This window comes from Lates calcarifer, linkage group LG2, assembly GCF_001640805.2.
Source record: "Lates calcarifer isolate ASB-BC8 linkage group LG2, TLL_Latcal_v3, whole genome shotgun sequence".
Taxonomy (NCBI): Eukaryota; Metazoa; Chordata; class Actinopteri; family Centropomidae; genus Lates; species Lates calcarifer.
The window spans coordinates 13,340,057-13,360,822 of NC_066834.1; the positions used below are offsets into that span (position 1 = coordinate 13,340,057).

General features: G+C 40.5%; 1 protein-coding gene across 3 annotated transcripts in view; it reads right to left on the reverse strand.

Annotated features, from left to right (window-relative positions):
- The window catches only part of LOC108894296 (tetraspanin-18), a 35,054-nt gene that overhangs the window by 3,050 nt on the left and 11,238 nt on the right, over positions 1–20,766 (reverse strand). For 2 of the 3 annotated variants that reach the window (XM_018692918.2, XM_018692917.2), the window contains exons 2-8: positions 14,682–14,770; positions 4,231–4,326; positions 3,754–3,948; positions 2,388–2,462; positions 1,330–1,428; positions 1,042–1,209; positions 19–102 (exon numbers count right to left, since the gene is read on the reverse strand). In XM_018692918.2, coding sequence (XP_018548434.1) covers positions 19–102; positions 1,042–1,209; positions 1,330–1,428; positions 2,388–2,462; positions 3,754–3,948; positions 4,231–4,326; positions 14,682–14,684 — 720 coding nt within the window. In that variant the 5' untranslated portion in view covers positions 14,685–14,770. The remainder of the gene's footprint in view (positions 1–18; positions 103–1,041; positions 1,210–1,329; positions 1,429–2,387; positions 2,463–3,753; positions 3,949–4,230; positions 4,327–14,681; positions 14,771–20,766) is intronic. The other variant, XM_018692920.2, reaches the window with a different exon arrangement.

Here is a 20,766-nt window from a genome sequence, read left to right on the forward strand (position 1 = left end):
AGAAAACACAGAGCATACTTCGATTGTCAGCACCACAATGGCCAGAGCTCCAGCTGTGTAGATGTACGTCTCAAAGTAGTCGACCATCGCTGAGTAACAGCCCTGCAGCAAGAAAACAGAAAAGAAAGAAGTGGTTTTGACTCACAACCTGGTTATGAAAATGAATAATCGCAATGTTATTAATAACAGAGAACTAGACTGTTTTGTGTAGTGTTCACTTTTCTATATTTAAAGTGTATGAAAGTATGTAAAAGTCTCAGTAATACAACACATCAGTTACTGAACTCAAAAAATACATTTCACTATGATAAAATGAATGAAAGAGTCTTGTTATTTGGAGACATCTCTTGATGCCTGATTCATAGTTTCTGTCTATGTCTTCTAATTTTCTTGTGCTTTCTTAATATTTCCATTTTAATCCACTACTCTGTATTTCAGCAATGAAATGTTGCTGCACAAGTTGGTGATTTTTGTTTTGCAAAGTAAATATACACATTCAAAACAAACAGCATGATCATGATATAAAATGATGAATTTGTTAGACAGTAGTTTACATGAAATATCAAAGTCAAATATCAAAGGATCAGAAGCAGATATTTATTGGACCGTATTAAAATTAACTTATTATGTCTCATATTTATTGTGTCTCATTAATACAAATGGACAATAAAGCTGAAACATTTAGTTCAAAGCATTTTTTCTTCAGATTCACTGTTTGTGTTGTTGATCTTTAGCTCGTTTAACTGTGTGAGAACAGCTGAGCAGATGATGTGAGACTGTCTGAATAAATTATAGTTTTAAAAACCATAAAAAGTAATTCAATCTGCATGTCCCAGCTTTAAGGCAGTATTGTAGCAGGGGAGCAACATTTCTGTTGTTACAGTGATCGATATAAAGGAGTTAAAATGGCTCAACCTTGATTAAAATTCTGCTTAAACAACAATGGGTAAAGTCAGTAAAAACAGTCTAGACTTTTAGTGGTGTGTTTTAAACTGTTGCATCTTTTTTTGTGATTTTGTGTTTCGTGTTTCCTCTCGTGACCTTGTTGTGTCTGAAGGCCACGCTGCCGCTCACACACTGCTCCACACTGACGTCTCCAAGATAACTGTTCCTCTGGCAGCAGGCCTCAGGGACCATCTTATTGGGGTTGAGGAGCCTGAAGAGGCTCTCCTCAAAGTCCTCGGGACCACTTACGCCACAGCAATCAAACTGCACAGAGATGCATGATGGGAGGGAACAGAAGAGCAGATTGTAGGACCTGGACATTGATGGACAGTACTGTTCTCATGTTGAATTGATTAAAAAGAAGAGTGGTAACTGATGCCTCACCGTGGTCATGATGGCGTTCCATGTTGAGGTGAAAACATCAGTGTTGTTCTGACCTTGATAGTGACGTTTCAGCTCCCTGGTGAAATACTCTCTGGTTAACTGAGCAGAGACACAAACACACTTCAGGAAACTCTCCTATAACCAGATATCCATGACCTATAACCTCTGGAGATGATGTCTATTAAAACACACAGTCAGCTCCTGGAGTTTCATCAACAGTTTTTTACAGCTCCCAAAATATAAAATGAAATGAAATCTGCCCATGTCTGTGAGTGCCTGTGCGCAGCTATACATCAACTGTACGTCAGGGCTCAGTGATTTGAGGAAAGTATCTATATCATGACTTTAGACACATCAAATGTGACACGTTTGTATCAAGTATAATCATTAACTTATCTTCTGTATGAACAGAATCATATAAAATGATGCAGTTTCTTGTTGTTGACGTCCCCTCAGGATTAACCCATAAGAGCCCAGACCCATTTCTCCTTTTAGAAAAACGATAAATTATCAATTATGGGGGATGTAAAACAGACTAAATGTATGAGACGTAAACAACATTTTATTTTTTTAATAATTTTTTTAATTTTCTTGGGGACTTCATGAGTTAAAAATCAATTATGAGGAACTTTTGACAACATTTAAAAAGTTGGTGGTAGCTGTGTTACTGTGGGCTCTTATGGGTTAAAATCAGCCACTAAAGAAAAATGCATGTTATAGACACGTAAAAGTATTCTATAGAAATACTGGTTGATTAACTCACACTGGACTCTACTCAGTAATATTCAAGAATAGAATAATAAGTGTTCTTTTGACATAACTAGAATAACCACCTCACAGCTGTCTGCCTCTGCCTCTGTCACAGTGACCTTTGACCTTTGACCAACAAAATCTAATCAGTTCATCCTTGAGTCCAAATGAACATTTGTACCAAATATGAAGAAATTCACACAAGGTGTTACTGAGATATTGCGTTCATGAGAATGGGACGGACGAACAACAGTTCTGTTCATCTGATGTGACTCTTGTTTACAATCATCAACTACTGACATACTCACATGCTCCCTGAAAAGGAAGGCAAGGATGGCAGCTGCCAGCTCAGCGAGGAAGATGAAGAGGATGAGCATGAAAAACTGAGAAAAGATAGAAACAGTGTCACCCAACAAGCTCGTACTTATGGACTAATACTCTACACTGACATGTCCTAGCATCATTGTGATTCAAGATATAGGAGTCATGAAAAGATTTTCAAATTAAAAGCAGAATAAATATGATACAACAAACAAAATCAATGTCTCAGCCTACACAGCACAAAGCAGTGGACTGGATGGTGAGGTAAGTGCTGAGTGAACACACTGAGAGTAATAATCTTATTCTAGTCCTGCACCAGGGGCGGCACAGGGGAGCAGTGGTTACACTATCGCCTCACAGTAAGAAGGTTCTGGGTTTGAACACACGGTTTGTCCTGGAGGGATTTCTGTGCAGAGTTTGCATGTTCACTCTGTGCCTGTGTGGGTTCTCTCTAAGTACTCCAGCTTCTTCCCACAGTCCAAAGACATGCAGATTAGGTTAATTCTTGCCCATAGGTGTGAATGTGAGTGTGTCTCTATATGTCAGCTCTGCAGTAGACTAGTCTGTCCAGTCCTGCCCAGTGTCAAGCCCCCCGGTGAACCTTACAGAGGGTATAGATAATGGATGGATGGATATTCTTGCACCATTATAATCAGCTCCTCTAGATGGCACACTTGTATCATCCCACTCTGGTATTACATAACACACAGGCAGAGCCGAGATGGTGATGGTTGCTCTTCAGTCTTGTTTGTAGTTAAACCACCTTTGTGGGCTGATGTGATTTTTTGACACATAAATATAAAGGAGGATTAAACAACTGAAAACAACACAACATGAATACTTTAACTGATGTGTATGTGAGTGTGTGCAGATATTTCTAATCTTCTGTGTACAATGTGCTGCACAGTATTTAAAAACCTTTTCAGTGTGATTTTAATATGGACAGTGTGCGAAAAGAGATTTAAAAACTTTGTTAACTGCTCCACTATATATCTACTTATGTCTTGCTCTATGGGTGGAGATGAAAAGTGCCAAACACTGGCAAAGAGGAAGCAAATGAGTTAAAACAATAACTATATGAGAAACATCTCACTGCACAATGTGACTGAGAAAATGTTGAAAAGACATTTAGTTTTGACTTTTGGAGCGTCCACTGGCCACAGAGGAGTATAAATAAAAACTGCAGCCTCATAAATAAAGCAGACGTAGCTCTGTGGTGGAGAAGCAGAGATTTTAGACTTTCTTTAGACTTTTTAAAAAGTTTTCTTTCATGTAAGATGATCACACACTAGCTGAGTGAAACTAATAAATTGCTGTCCTAAACATATTAACGAGAGACAGCTCTTAACTCACAAAGAGTAGGAGACATTTGTTCTCCCTGATGGCTCCACAACAGCCCAGGAAGCCTAGCAGGAACAGCATGCTGCCCATGGCCAGGATGACGTAGACCCCTGTGAACAGCAGGGGGTTGGCCGCCACAATCTCCCTGAAGCCCATTGGGTCCACCAGCACCCAAACACCGACACCCAGCAGGAAGGAGCCACCCAGCTAGGAATGAGAGGGTTAATTATTCAGTCAGAAAAGATCTCTACTGCACCATTAGATATTTACTGTGCTGAAGGTTCTGCAAAAGAGCTGGAAAAATGCTGTTGGTGTCAGTTACAAGAATTCAACTCCAATGTGGGAATTTAAACAGTATACTGCAAGCTTCTACTGACTTTTTCATTTTTATCTTCTAAAACATTCTCAAATCAAAGTCCACACAGGACCACTTTCAGTCTGATTTTAAACAGAAGAAGACGAAGGAGCAGAGAAAAGTGTTGAACTTACAAAGATGAAGAAGTTGAAGATAAACATCAAATACTTCATACAACTGAGGCAGTCACCCTCCATGGCTGAGCCCCTCGCTGAAACCTCCCCCTGCCCCTGCAGAGAGAGAGAGACACACACACATTACTCAATGAAAAGCATCAAAACAGCACATTAACATAGTTCAAAAACATTTAAACACCACAAATGTCACGGTGCGGACATGAGTTCATTGTGACAACTTCCTCAAATATGCTGCACAAAGATTTTTTGTTTTTTTGTCGTGTAATTTGTTACGAATTGATGGCACAGCTTCAGTCACATTATAGGATCACATAGTACGTGGAGATGAACCAACCGGACAATTAGTCAATTCGTCATATTTATTCAATCGTCATTACATCAGCAGCTATTTTGAAAACAAAATCATTATTTATCATTACAAATTTAACATCTATAAGTTTTGGACACTTGTCTGGACAATATGAGCAACATGAAGATGTCGTCTCACTAGCTCACAGAGAAATGAGTTGATATGAGCACACGCACAAGAAGAAGCAGGACAGAGAAATGCAGGATGACACATCGGCAGTAACAGTTTTTGTCAGTTCTGAGGACGTGACACTGACAGCCTGTCCCTGTGGGATCATATGACACATGGAGGGACGTTGGCTGCCGCTGAGGAGGACATGTTGATGTAAGTGGGGCCATCAGTGGGGGTGTGAAGAGGACCAACTGTGCACTTATGGCCCTGATGGTGTTTACCAGTTAAAACTAACATACAGCCACCTGTCACATCCGAGGAGACAACGAGCAGTTTAGATTAATATCTGCAAATTCAATCAGGAGCGTGACAACTGCGAGGGATCTCACCTATTTTGTGTCATTTGAGCTTTTAAAATGTCAATTTTAAAGGTCATTTTTTGGTTTCTTAGTGGTGACTGTTCTTCTGTTTACTCATGGAACGAAACATAACAAACTTCACTTTCTCCTGGACACACTAACCACACACTTAGTAATGGAGAATAGAGAGTAGAGATTTACTCTCTGTCCCTACTTTACTGTGTCTCTCCATTGGCCCTTATTGAAAATATAAAACTTTAAAAACACCTCACAAATACTAAGTATCGTTTTTAAAAGGGTTCAGTAATTTCCTAAAACAGCTGTTAGCTGTAGTTTTTAATCAAACATCAGGAGAAACTGCACCGTTACTGGGGACTATTTTCGGTGGCAGATGAATCCACATTTGGTGCTGTAGTGAGCATGTGAGGCAGCAGGACGGTCTGTGTGGGGCTGAGTCTAAATAAACAGCAGTGTGTGTGTTCATGGCAATGAAGGAACGTCACCCACTGTTGTCTGCTCCGATACTCTCAATTCCAGTGTCCGGTAAATTCTGCTTGCTGAGAACTGCATGCATGTCATGATAATACACACAGCTGAAGCAGAAACTACTGGTGTTATGGCGAATTAAAACCAGCTCTCAGCATCCCGGCAGTAGAGACACTCACAGTACAGGTACAGTAGAATTTCATAACTAAGCTGTGTAGATTTTTATTCAGCCACATCCAATTCAATTGACTAAATTCTGAGTTGGGTACAATCCTACAAATATCTCAACAACTATCAAGAGAGATTAGGATGAAATTTTACATGACATTCATGGTGCTCAGAGGATGACTCCTAATAACAAGGACGATCTCCCTCAGCGCCACCATGAGGATGTTTTTTTTTTGGTGAAAGATCTCAACAACTTTTGGTAAGATTTCCTTGAAATGTGGTTCAGACATTCTTGTTCCCCTGAGGATGAACTGTAAAAACTTTGGTGGTTGTCTGACCTTTCGCCATTATCAGGTCAAAATGTATTTGTCTAATATTTTCCATTATGACTAACTACCTGAAAAACAAAAGAAGCCTCAGTTGTTGGTCATGTTTAGTGCTAAGTAGTAAATGTTAACACGCTAAACTAAAATGTTTTAGCATTTAGCTCAAAGGACAATCACAGAGGTGCTAGCATTGTTAATAGTTTTTGGACAACAATGGAGTTCTGTAGCAGGAGGAGAGGAATGAAACACTGTACATCGGTCTGTGAAGATAAACACCATACTTGTTAGTAGAATCAGTTCATTATTGGTTTTGGTGGTTTCATATTGCCCTTTTAATATTGTCTACATTTTCTAGCAGTGAGGACTGCAAACTTACAACTGCCCTCTGATGCCCTCTTTTAAGAGTGTTGACACGGTGGTTAACACCAGTAATTCCAGGTTATTTATGCCTTTACGTCTCGTTCTTTCTCTGACTTTGTTGAGGTCTCTGCTCGGTAAATGTGCATTTTCCTACTAATTTGACTGCTCTGTGTGGGGCTTTTACTTTAATGAAGTAAAACACCCAGTGCTCTGCTCTCACCGCAATTAAACACAGGTTTTGTGACTGTCAGTGCACTCTGGGTAATTGCAGCCTCTTTGCATGAGGTCGGGGGTTAATAAAATAAGGGCATGTATGGTGTGTTGGGAATTTGTCTACACATGCACTCAGCATTATTAGCACATCCTTGTCAATCACTCATGTCAGCACAATTACACAGGAATTACGATTACACAGATAGATGTGGGACTATGAAATGAACAAAGAGAAAAACGCAATTACAGAGACAGTGGCTGTAAGAAAAAAACAAAACAAACAAGAATACAAAAAGAGCTGTCAGAAACACAACACAATAAAACACAACGAGCATTGTAGCGTTGTCAGAGAAAACATGATTACAGTCACATTTACTGTAATCACAAAACTGTGGCCATAATTACAGAGATGGAAACAGACATCTTGATTAAAAACCAACAGGGGTCATAAATGCAAAAACAGCTGTCACAGTTACAAGTAATCACGACTTAATCAATCAGAATTAAATTACTACAACTGTAATTGCATGATTACAATTATATGTGAAATCCAGAAACAGCTGTTGAGCAGGAAAAACACTGAGAGAACTGTAATTTCACACAAGTTGCTGTTTTAATCACAGAAACTTCTGGATGATCAGTGAGCGTCCCTGCACTTCAAACACTAACCTTTTCCTGAGATTGACAAGCTTTGTAAGTGAAAACATGTACAATGTGCCAGGGTGTAATTTTCCTCTCAGCTTGGAAGGAGACGTGTTCTGGTACCACTATTATTCAAGTCTTTGAACGTTTTTCCACAGATGACTGGCTGATGGATGCGAAAGATTTGCATGAACCAGTGTGCAGCCTTTTTTTCTCTTTAGTACATCAAATAAATGCTCATGTTGACTTTATGATTCTGCGGATTTAAATTTAAGAAACAAGTAAAACTAAATATTTGTGCATTAGAATTTAAGACATTTTAAGAACTAATCCTCCAAAGTAAAGAGGATATTTCAGCCTCTTCTCTGTTCTTTGAAATGTCGTCTTGGCAACTGTAATTTCTACACTTCAAAAAGAGAAGAGCAGTATCACATATGTATCACATAGCACATATGCATTTTTTTATTTCTTCCAGTGATCTCTGTTTGTCATGGTCCACATCTTTAAACTTTGGGCTGGCAAAGCTACAGACAGACCAATAGAAGAGAGCTGCTAGTACTGGGGATATGATCCTTCATCAGTTTCCCACCAGCAAACGTGCCAAATGTGTCACAATGGGCTGAGCGCTGCAGCTGGGATATGTATCTCTGTTTCTGTAGTGGTGCGTGAGTGCTTTTTGCCCTGAGCCACCTGGTAACTGCACCTTTAATTCAGACTGAAGTGGTACTAAACATGAACTATGAAAAATATGTTTGTACCTTAATGTTGGATCAAAAGGTTTTCTTCTGGCTTGTTATGGTACATTGGTTGAAAAAGGTTTTTTCACTCACAAAATGGCGGGTCCTACTCTTCCTGTACCTTAAATTTTTAGTGTGTACCACTATACCACACACAAAGGCACACACAGTAATAGAGTGGTGCTCAGGTCCCATTTAACAGCTGTGGCTCCTTTCAAAAATAGGTCTGGGGGCAGCTGGGTAATTTCATGCAGCCACACAGAGAATGTCCACAAATAATTCTCTCTCCCCTCTGCAGTCATGGAGAATCGTTCAGCTTGGATTCAATAATCCTGCAGCCTGCCTCCCCCTGCGGCTGTTTCCTGTGGGCCAACATTGGAGATCTTTCAGGTGTTGAGTTTGTTTAACCAGCACCAAGTTTATTTGTAAGAGCATCTGGTGTGTCTCCATGCCTGTTTGCCTGCCTGACTGTGCATCCATGTACTGATGATGGGTGGTGGGGTTTCTACTTGCCACTGTGTTGAGATTCTTCATGTTGGAGTTAGAGCTACTTTTCCTGAAAGAGAGGAGACGTCAGAGAAGACAGCATGTACAACCACTGGGCTGATTGAGGCAGAAGGAGGGGGAGTTTTCTGTGCTTGTCCAACCACGGAGAGACATATGCAAGCAGGCTGAGCAGCTCAATCACAATTGCTGTGGTCTGTGTTGCTGTGACGTGAAGTTACATTTCTAGGGAGTTGTTTGTCGGGCTGTGGTGGATGGTACGAGACTACATAGTACCCACAATGTGGATTCAGCAGAGACGCAAGCGCTTGAAATGATTCATGTAAATATCACATCTATTTGGAAAGCTGTGGACACTTGTGCAGTTGCCCCAATATACACTGTTTTGTGTGAGTACTTGTTTCCCAACAAGGTGGGAAATGCAAAGTTATCAAGACTCAACAGCCACATTAAAGGGAAACTCACCACTGGAACTACTGGAATTATCCTTTAGCAGTTTTCAGTGAACTATTCCTTTAAATATCCACATACAGACATTAATTTTGCTGACATTAAATATTTCACTTCAGCTCTAGTTGCACAGTGACACTCATTGATTTCAACATTTTTATTAGGATTTATAATATGTTGAAGACTGCGCAGTCAGCATATTGCATCCATGAAACAAGATCCCAGTGTGAATCCCCAGGCTCTCCACAGCCAGTCTGTGTAACTGTTTCTGCAGCGATTACCCACCAGTGACAGGACGCTCCAGTCCAATAAATCACAGTGTCATAAGGGCTGGAAGGAAGTGCAGCATACACAGAAGTGTGTTCCCTGAGTGCTGGAACCAACGGACATGACTGCCTTCATCCGTCAGACCAGCTACGTGTAGCTATGAACGGGGACAGCGGGAGAAAGCCCAGGGGATTAAATCTTTCTGCATCCATACATCAGTGATGAGAGAGCAATGTAAACATGGATAGTGCTGTGGCCTCTTTGGGAAAATATAGGTAAATCTAAAAAAAAATGTAATTTTTCAAATGACTTTAGTGCCTGTATTAATTAGGATGGTGAAGAGAGACAAGAAATGCAGGGAGAGAGCAGCAAGGGTTAGCCAGGAGTCAAACCAGGGACTCACTGCTCAGTGCACTAAGGCCCTAACCATTCAGCTATGGGGTTACACTAACTGAAAAAATATCAGGAGTTGGTGGAAACCAAAAACAGAGCTAAAAGAGACTGAATACTAGACTAGACTAATCTAGATTCATCAAGTGGAGAAAAACATGGCTCCAAGGTCATGCTAATGTTGCTTTCTATCTCACTGACGTGAAAAAGACAACATATTTGTTGGAATGATTATAAACCAGTGATCTGGTGGTGCTAACAATGCAGCTTTGGAATATCACATCATGTGTCCAGACAGCTGAGAAACTGAGGTTTTATTGTTTTCATCAGTAAATCAGTGCTCAAACAGTAGCCTGAACACCATGAATCAACATTAGAATATTTTTAGAACTGTGGCGGCAAAATCAAAAATCATATGGAGTAAACATCCTCGAATCTCTGAGAATTCAGATGCTGCTGACTGCACTGAGTCATTCCCCTTTTTTACCCTGTTACCAAGCTACTTAAACCAATTTTAACTTTCTTTCATTTTGTTTCGAAGTGACTGAATGAAGGTAGACGAGAAATATTAGTGAAATGTGAGGAGGTGCTGGACAAAGCAAGCCTCAGGGGAGCGTTTTCAAAGAGGTAATTATTACCACTCCCTTATTCCTCTGTCCTTGCTGAAAGCTACATGTTATGAAAACTAGTCACATGGACAGCTTCTTCCTCTGAGGGACTGCCACCATGCCTCATAACCATAAATAGAGCCAGGCTGGGGAGGCATCAAATTATCTTCTTTCACACACTTTGATTTTGGAAAGGACCTGAGATGCATACCAAATAAAAGCAGGTGGTTGAAGAATACATAAAGATGAGGGGCGTCCCTGAAGGTGGAGGAGGCCTAAGCCTCTTTGGAGCGTCCTTACTGACTGCTTTTCCTGTGCTGAATGCCAAACAGATGTGAAAGTATAGAAGTGGAGATCAGTGTCACCTCTTTCCTTATTAGCTGCAATACAGAAGGAGACCAGCACTCACACTGCTGTTTAAGACATGCATTATAAAAATGTGAGCAATCTGCTGAACATTTACCATCATTTTTGCACCTCTCTGCACTGTAGAATTAAAATGACTCCTAGTTCACATTATAACCTACAGAGAGCTGAACTCTCAGGCTCACTGTTGTGCTAGAAAATGTGCTCCACTGGACGTTGTATTACTACTTCGATCTAGTTTGGGGCAATGGGGTTAAATGTTTTTGGCAGCATTTATAATCAACACAGCAGTGGAAAAGTAGGAGAAATATTACATTTGAGGACAAGACAATTATTTATTCACAATATCAGATTTTCTTTTTGAATAGAGTCTCAGGAGAATCTCCTATAGAGTATTTCATCATGGGATGTTTGTAGCCTTAAAGGAGAACTCTAGTATTTTGATATTGTGTACTTTGTTTTTAAATTGTACTGTTTCTTCATTGATCTGTCTATTACAGGAGAGTGATCATTCATGGACTCAGACAGCAAATTAGCTCCTGTATCATTTCCTCTCTGTATTCTGTGTTGCTGTGGCTTACAGCAGATGCAAGTAAGAAAGTCAACATAACAGACTCTGAATGCTGCGCACAGGCTGTGGTGTTCATTAGAGTGCAGCTGCCTCTCCTCGCGTTGCCTCACTGACACATGATGGCAAATGTAGGTGGCAGCAACCACTCACTGTCTGAAAGCACCATGACAGTGTTTTATTAGTGCAGTTTAACTTACAGGAGTTTCTGATGGCTGCTGTGGAGATTTTTCTGCCACGGATGAAGTAAAATCCTGAGGAGTCAAAACTATTCATATGTGTTCCCTTGGGAAACAGACAGGGACCTGCTCTATGCTCTGTTCACACATCAGCTCAATCAGACATTACATGGACTTTGTATTAGGGGCGCTGGCAGTCCAGTCCTACTGATTCAGACATTTGTGTTCACACATACAGCTCCACTGGGTAATGTCTAGGAAAGTTCAGGTTTGCCGTGCACGTGTGAAAGCAGCTTAAGTCTCAGAGTGTACAGCCATGCTGGTGGCACAGTGCTGCTTTAAATGATGGGACGATGGCTGAAGTCCTTGGTAAGTAAACAGCTGTTAATGCAAACATTGGCTATGTAGCGATAGGAAAAACTTACATTAACCAATGTAGTTTTGTGAGTTATCATGCTAACAATTGCTACTTAGAAATAAACACTAAGTGCAAGCGTTTTGCATGTAACTTTTATAGTTTGACATGTATGTGATGCAAGATGAAAAGTCAGGGGATCACCAAAGTCAGAACTTCAACAGTTCAACACTTATATTTGGTACGGTGTGGGATTCATCTGGTTAAGTTTGGCCTAATTTTAGAACCAGGAGCTATCAGCTGTCTGATGAGGTCCAGTATTGGTTTGTAACCTCTCTTCAGGGAAGGTATTGATTATTATATGGTAAATTAAGGTCACTGTCACTGGGTTTGCACAAGCCTCATATATTCTATTTTTACGTCTGCAGCAGAGTTTTGTAAAATGCTTTAAAGATTTCAATGTTACCAAAAACCTTTAATGCACCACACAGTTCTGATACCGAGGTGAAGATCCACATTTTATTCAGAAGCTTTATTTAATTTAATTATGATTAAAACCAAACTTAGTGGTAATTTGTGTAAAATAAATGTTCATTTGTTTTTAATATGGCAAGAAGGCTCATTTATGATAAAATGTCTGAGCCTCAGTCACTCAGATGTTTCTTGATGTGGTGAACATGACTCTTTTCCAAGTTGAGAGGATTTTTTTTTGGCTCACAGTTGAACTGAGGTGAAGATGATGTAATGATGTGTGCTGACTGTGCACACAAGGGCAAATTGTACCCTAAAATAGAGCTGAATTATTTAACACATACCTAAAATGCTACTAGACTCAGTATTGGCAACCGTGTCATGTTTTAGTCAGTGCCGCGGGTTCTGCTTTTCCAGCCTGTTAGTTTGGAGCTGTTATAAATGTTGACACAAGGAGGAGAAAGATGTCGTCGCCCTCTTCTCGTAGAGAAGTGCTCTCCATTGGTCAAACTGAGGGGGTTGCTTTAAAGGATGATGCCACTTTAATGTATTCATTTTTATTATTTTAAGAAGTCCAAATTTTCCACCGATATGATGACTCCAAATGCCTGTGTTGCCACACGTTTTGCTGCTGCTTCCAAAAGACCTTAGCTAATGTTGTTTTAAAAACTGGCTTAAAGCTCTCATGAGCAACAGTGACGTTTAAAAAAAGTTACAGAAATAAAATCTAATAAGGACTGAGGACTGAACAGTCAAGCTCACCATCTGCCACAGTTACGCACTAACACTTTCATGTGTGTGCACATAAGTACGTGGGCATGAACACATGTGACTGTCTGTGTGCTGCGTTTTTCACCAGGTGGTTCAATCTATTCTGCACGACCAACGAGAGGATAAATTAACTGATACTTTACAGACTGCAACTGTCAATCATACTGCATAAATAATGTAATATCGTTGATGGAGCCCTCAAACATCAAAGTGTGTAAATAAATTAGTTTTAACTGGACTTGATTTGATCAGGTGTTCACAGTCTGACCTATGTGGAGACGTGTACATTCATTACTCTGTATTCAGTGAGACACACTGATTTCAATTTTGTTTGATAGTTCTAATAAATAACCAAGTTTAATATCCATACACCACAATAAATAAAGACACACTGAGGTATGAGAAAAAAATAATCACATTACTAGAAAGAACACAGAGTCGGACCTGGTTTGAAAAACACAGGGAGAGCAGTGTTTCTGGAGATATTCTATAGTTTTCTTCTCGTCAACAAACCTCACAGAAAAAAAGACCAAAACTAACAATAAATGTATCCCACTAAGAAGCACAAAACCTGATTTTATTCCTCTGAGCCACAGAGCTCCATTGTCTCAAACTCGCATTGGGTGACAAGTTCCTTCATCACCATGAACACACACACAGTAGTTTATTTTGACTCAGTCCCACATGCTAATACGCACTACAGCACCAAGGAGGAATAATACGCCGCTGAACATAGTCGACAACAAATGCACTTTATAAAAGAGATAGTGCCACTCCTTGTTTATGATTTGCTGTCGTTTGAAACTGTTGTAAAATACTAACACACACACCAGTAACTGCGTTACATCAGTGTTACTGTACCACTCTTCATTCCTTCATTCGTTCAACAAGTGCAGAAAAAAACACAAAGATACGGATGAAAGAAACGAAGAGCCAACAGGGATTGATGTTTCAGCAGCCAGGGACACACTCTGTCCTGCCTTTTATCTCCATCCAAAGTGGACAAACTACACCAACAATCTATGGTAAAGTCAACGATGTAAAGGCATATCAGTAATGGGACATAAATGTGAATCAATCCTACAATCTTACTCACAAGAGAAACGATGCTGGAAAGATGACGCTATCTTTACCTCTGGCACTGTGCAACTATTTTCCCTTAGCTGTTCTAAAATCACTGTAGACCACAGTCTGTCAGGGCTGCTTCTCATGTTTGACTTACTTTTGTTAAAAATTACAAAGAGCAGATATGTTGGGAAATTACTAAGCCTCTTTAAAAGTATTTTTACAGTAAGGCAGTCAGAAATTACAGAGAGATTAGTGAACACATTGTTGGTGTCTTTGGGTAACAAGGATATGGAATAATCCTGCCGTCATGAAGTGTTAAATGAAGCCGTTCAAGAGTTATGAGGATTACATACATCACCTTATCAACTGGCAAGGAGGGGTTTTTTGTTACCTGTGAAATACTGGATAACTTTACCTCCTCTGGTCTCTAAGTTATTCATATATATCGATCTGAGAATGGATGACTCTTTGGCTAACTGGTCACATCTAGCAGACATATGCTAAGACAAGAGATTAACAGACATTTTCATTTTCAGGTGAAGATGGGATCCACTTCTCTCACAAAGAAGACAGATGGATGAATGAAACTCTTTAGAAAATGTAATCAGAACTAGATAAAATTAGACAGATGTTAACAAAACTGAATTTGACACAACCAATGTGAAGACTGGCGACTAAGTAGCAACAGAAAGCATCATACCATCTGTACCTGTTTAATGGCTCTTGGCTTCAAATGTAGGTGAGAGAATTGCAGTCTTCAGCCTTTGACCTCGTGCTGCTTCACATCAGCTGTAGAGAAGAGATGAGGAGTTATATGCTTGTCCTGTACATATACTGAAATCACCTGCAAGAGGAGTAACTACAAAGTAAAAACATTACTCATATTAAAGCCCTAAACATTCACAAAGTTTCCTATTTGACTCTATATTTTGTTTCTTTCAAACTCCCCAATGGCAGGGGCCTCTGCCAGCAGGATCATGAGCCCACCGCACTACAAGACACATCAGAAATAACAAAAAGAACGCAATTAAGAGCCCAAGGTGTTGACCTGAGCTCCAAATCAGTACAGGTGCATTACTGCCACCAACTGCACTAGTGTGGACAAATGGATGGTGCTGAACGCTGGGATACACTGAGTGTAGCATTTAGCTAAAATCATTGCTGTCTGTAAGTACAGACTCATACTGTAGCAGCTAGTGTGGCTGTGGACTCTTGCAGTCTCACTCAAGTAAAATAAAATAGCGATGAATATTAAATAACCCAATCTAAGATGTGGCAGCAGTGAAGAGGTACAGTACAGTATGTGGTCTGCAGGCCTTATTAAGCACACTTAACACAAAAGAACAACCCTCCACGTTTCAAAATGTATTAACATATTTCTTAAGCTGTGATTGAAAAGTTTTTCATCGCTCTGCCTCCGGACAATAGCTCATGGGTTCATACTGTGACCCAGGCCTTGTAGTCTACTGACTGTCTAGCTGTTTCTATGGCAACCTGCACAAGTGAGCAGAAATGAAATCATGATCGATGTTGTTGTTGCTGCAATGATACTGTACGGTAGCCACAGTGCACTGGGCCATGACGAATGCCAGAGAAAAAGGAAAAGAGTTTCAAGTGTTTCAATAATGAGAGTGATTCATCATACTGCAGCGTTAATGCAGGCAGTTTTTGTGCTACAAGAGTCACAGTACATGATTCATGCTTTTTTTTTGTTTGTTTTCAATATGTGATTCAAAACTGCAGAACTATTTGTCACAACCATCCACACCTGGAAGCAGTCTTTCATTGTTGACGAATATGGTTTAGACCAGAGATCAAATGGTCTGAAAGCCACTGGAAATCTTTATTGAATCGAATCTTTCATAAACTTTCAGTCACTTGTTCATGAGGGAGTCCAGTGCTCGTAGTATAAAGCTGGTTGAGAAAATATGTTTTCAGGCCCTTTACGTCATGTTCCACACTGTCTGTAGACTTATCTCCCATTAAAGCAACACAATGTAACTGCGCCGACAACAGCGCCCTCTGCAGCTACGAGTGGTACTTGATCTCTATTGGGCTCCGAGACACTTTTTGTGTACAGAAAACAGAAAAACAGAAAACTGCATAGTGAACTGAAACACAGTGTATATTTCTTGTAATCCTGTACACAGCTACAGGTTGCTGCTGGCAGCTGTGCCGATGACGCAGGCCTGTCAAACAGAAGGCACATGACTCACAGATGTGGAAGACTTTCCAAAGCTGTTGACAGCAGCGCTGCCCACACAGCAAGTAGTCCCCACCCACCCACCACCCCCTTTACTTGTTCCATTTCCTCAGTATGAAAAAAAAAACCCAACACACGTGCTGGGGGAGAAGCCAGCAGGGTTCATCATCTGGGAACCATGAATGAAGATACTTTCACAGAAATTCATCTTACACGTGTTGGGATATCTCAGTCTGGACCAAAGTGCTGAACCGGGACCAAAGCTACCACGAAACTATACTGAAACCTCTCTATACTTTCGCTGAATGACTGCACTGCACATTTCTCTTCCCGTGTGCCTGAATCATCATCCTGGTGACTTTGCGCAGCATCTCCCCACGAAGGCACACCAACAGTGCCAGCCTGGACCTATAAATGCACTTAACACTACAGCTGCAGGAGCTCAAACAACATATGATGGCAGGAAAAGAACATGACTGCAACAGCAGGTCGTGGTCGGATAAAACAGGCAAACATTAGGACACACTGAACGCTGCTGAGAGACACAGTGAGAGTGCAGTAACTTATTGTCAGGAGGGAAGCCCTGAGGCTACAAAACCAGAGGAGAAAACCATAAACCTTAACAGACACCTCAAGCTGCACCACACAGAACATGGGGTAATGTTAGGATATTAAAGAACATTACGTTATTGAATAGGATAGGGAAGACAGACAGGAAATGCAGGGACAGGGAGCAGGGGAGTGACTTGCAGCAACTCACTGCTCAGGGCACTCAGGCCTCTGTGGTACATGCCCTAACCATTCGACTATTAGGAGTGATTCCTGAAAACCTCATTGAGAATAGTAAGCTTTTTTAGAGTGTCCTTACCGAGACAGGCAACAGTAACAGTTAATGTATTCGATTAAAAAAGGGGGAAACAGACTATGCTACAAATCAAAATTTAATTGAAATGCAATTATAAAACTATCAGTAGCACCTTATAAAAACCCAACAGCCTTAAAAAAATTGTTTACATCAACCTGATTCTTCTGCAACAACTTCAACTTTTCTGATCTCCCAAAATACTTTGACATCAACACCAAACAAGGTACATTTTTTCTTTCCACTATGCATCATGAGCAGAAGGACAGAGGAACAGCAAACATAAAAGCAAGGGAGTGAGATTTCATCTAAACTGACAAACAACAGCAAAATGGATTCAGAAAAAAAAACTCCATCACACTTTAAAAGCTACTTTCAAGCTAAAAGTTGTTATCTGATTGGTTTAAAACCTAAAGCACAGCTTTACCCCTGATGAAAGTGGAATGAAAAGAGAATTATTCCCATTTGCTGCCAACACTTCAGCCCTCAGTAGCATCTGAGAGCGCTGAGCTGTCAGCCAGTCGAGGACAAACCAAACCTTAAAAAGATGAAAGTAAAAATGTCAAGCACAGTGGTAGAAATGTAATCCTCCAGAGACCCAGTTACACCGGTACCCCATGAGGTAGATGCAGAGTCGGAGGGTGAGGTGTCCACAGACAGCTGACTGCCCTGCACAGCAGAGAAGGTTGGTCCTGCTTCTCATCGCTTCTATTAACTGCTGTTTATTAAATGACATCAATACATTAGGTGTGACTAAAAGCTGCCTTTCAGACCTTAACATCATAAACTACCATTCAGATTATCCAACTCTCACCCTGAGCCAGGACCACACAGAGAGCAGATTGCTCTCGCTGTAATTGCCTCACAGTGTAAAAGACTCGTCACCGTCATTACAGCTGGGCCCATCTGGTTCAGGTTTGGGAGCATAAACTAGAGCGCATGGAGGGAACTAAAGTCTGCTGGTTTCTCTCAGCGGCCAGCTTCAGACTCTGTTCTGAAAGATTAGCTCCCACATGCTAAGTGTGTGTGTACATGAGGCTTGGTGCCAAACGCTCTCATGATTTAGCCACTGTGTTAGAGCTGTGCCACCTCTTTTATATTTATTAAACCACAGTGACTGAATTGCCAAAGGATTTGGTTGTGGCAGAGTGCACTAAAAGCTACCATACTGTAGGCAAACTCTGATGTACTGGGATAAATTGCAAATCTTTCAATTAGTTCAAACTCAGCTTCTAAACCCAGGAGTAACTTCTGACTCCCAGCTGAACATGTCAAGTCTTTTATTCAGTCCTGTTATTTCCAATCAAAACCTTCCACCAGGACATGATGACCACTACTACCATGTGACTACTTCATGAAGCTGATGGAGAGAATGTCAAGAGTGTGCAAAGCTGTCTTCAAAGCAAAAGGTGGCTACTATGAAGAATCTACAATGTAAAACATTCTGGTTTGTTAAACATGTTTTTGTTTACTACATAATTCCATGTGTTCCTTCATAGTTTTGATGATTGTGATCTGTATGTGTGAGTCCTATGGCCTCCACTCTGTTTCATCAATTATACTGATCAATAATCTTTTATTAGTATACTGATAGCCATTACTGACGATGAAGTGAATAACACTGATCCATCTCATTACAATCCAATGTTCTGCTGGGAAACCACAGTTCCGTCATTCATCTGGATGTACCACCCACCTAAACATTGGTTTAGACCAAGAATGCCCCCCCCCCCGAAGGGTCCTCTCCCAGCAGGACAGTGCTCTCACCACACCACAAATGCTCAGAAATGTCTTGAGGAACATGACAAAGAGCCCAAGGTGTTGACCTGGCCTCCAAACTCCTCAGATCCCAATCTGATCCACCATCTGTGGGATGATGCGAATCAAGCCAGATCCTTGGAGGCCCAAAGTCCCTGTGCCAGACACAACAGGACACCCCCAGAGGTCCTGGGTCCATGCCTCGATGGGTCAGAACTGTTTAGCAGCACCATGAGGGGCACGTACACATCACGAGGCAGGTGTTTTTAATGTTGTGGCTGATAAACATAAAAGTCTTTTAGAGATTGTTCCATTAAAAGTTTGTACTCTTATGATCTCTGAGAATAACAACAACAATTGGAGCAGGAAAAGTTCACCTCAGTTGTAATAAACTGAGATGACATTTGGCTTTGACAGCTGCCAGTCATCAGTCACTGTGTATCGGACTGAGCCTAACGAACTCAGTGCCCTGTCAGTCTACCAGTCAGATGGGGGGTGGGCTGGGTGGGGAACAGTTGATTGGATGTTGACTGGTTTATAGTAGAACTTTTTGTTGGTGAAAACCACCAAAATGGTACAAAAGTAGCCTGAATTATCACAACCTGCCCAAAACATTTTTTACCTGTGGCAAAAAAATAAAGGAATTTCAACTGGATGGAACAGTTCAGTTGATGGTTCCCTACACAAACCTTAGGTCAGGTATGATTTGACTCAGCCACAAATAACAACAGGACACTAGAATTATCACATATATTATCACATTACCACAGCGCTGGCTTCACAATCAGTCGAGAAATTGAAACGAAGATCCTTTACACTACTCTCTAAACCTTATGAAACATGGATTTAACATACACCAGTGAATATTTGATCCTCCACAGGTCCACTGAGCTTTTGTTGTCCTGTCTTCCAATTTACAGATCCGTCATAAATAGTGTTAACAAGTGTTTTATCTTAAATATCTTAAAAAGATATTACAGACCTTCAGTTAAGTTATCCACAGTGAACATTTTTGGTTGACTAACACAGGATGTCACTGTGCATTTTTAGCAGGACCAGCAGGAGAAAGAAAAACTGATAAAGTGCCTGTGCTGTGACAGAGCAGGGTTCAGTGAGGGGGTCACTGTGAGGAGGGTGGGGCCGACCATCTGCTTTTTAATTCAGTTTGACGGAATTTAATCTTGTTAAAACTGGAAACCTTTGAAAGAGCCCCGGGGCATTAGCATTATGTATCCACAGTGTGTTTGAGAAGAGGTTGTGTTGAAGACTTGCTAATTTAATCAACAAATCAAGGATACTAACCTCTTCCTTTCCCATTACCACTCAGTAGATCAATTACTGTTCTATAGTTTCTTTTTCTTTTTGGTGAAATACTAGATATTTTCACCACCTCAAGGCTTTACAAAATCCTCTAAAAGAACCCAAACCGAGATTAAAAAATAACTCACTATTTCTTGTTAAATAATAAATACACAGTTTAATCTTTCACTTTTAGAAAACCATGAAAACATGAAGTCTCTCTGTTACTGGTTTTGTCCAACCAACAGCCTAAAAAAAAGTCCTTTAGCTTAATAAATGAGTTAAATTACAAAAATGATGATGAATCAATTAATCAAGCAATTAATCATCAGGAAATTGATTTGCAAAAAAATTCATTTTGGAATTTGCTGCTTTTCTGTTTATTAGACAAAATAAGTCATTTACAGACAGAAAGTAGTAGTTTCAGCAGTACAACCAAACAATGAGCCCCAGTTCCTTCTGCAAATGGAGGATATAACCCAGACTAAGTTACCTGCTGACATCCACTACCTGATATTACTGTAGGTCCTTTTTATCAGAGCTCGAACCTCAGAAAAACCAGCAGCATTCTCCCCTCAGTTTATCCCCGAGACTCTGTGTTGGCAAGATGGGAAGTAAAGTAACTGCCAGTCTTCTAGGATCGCACCCCCCATGGCTCGTCAG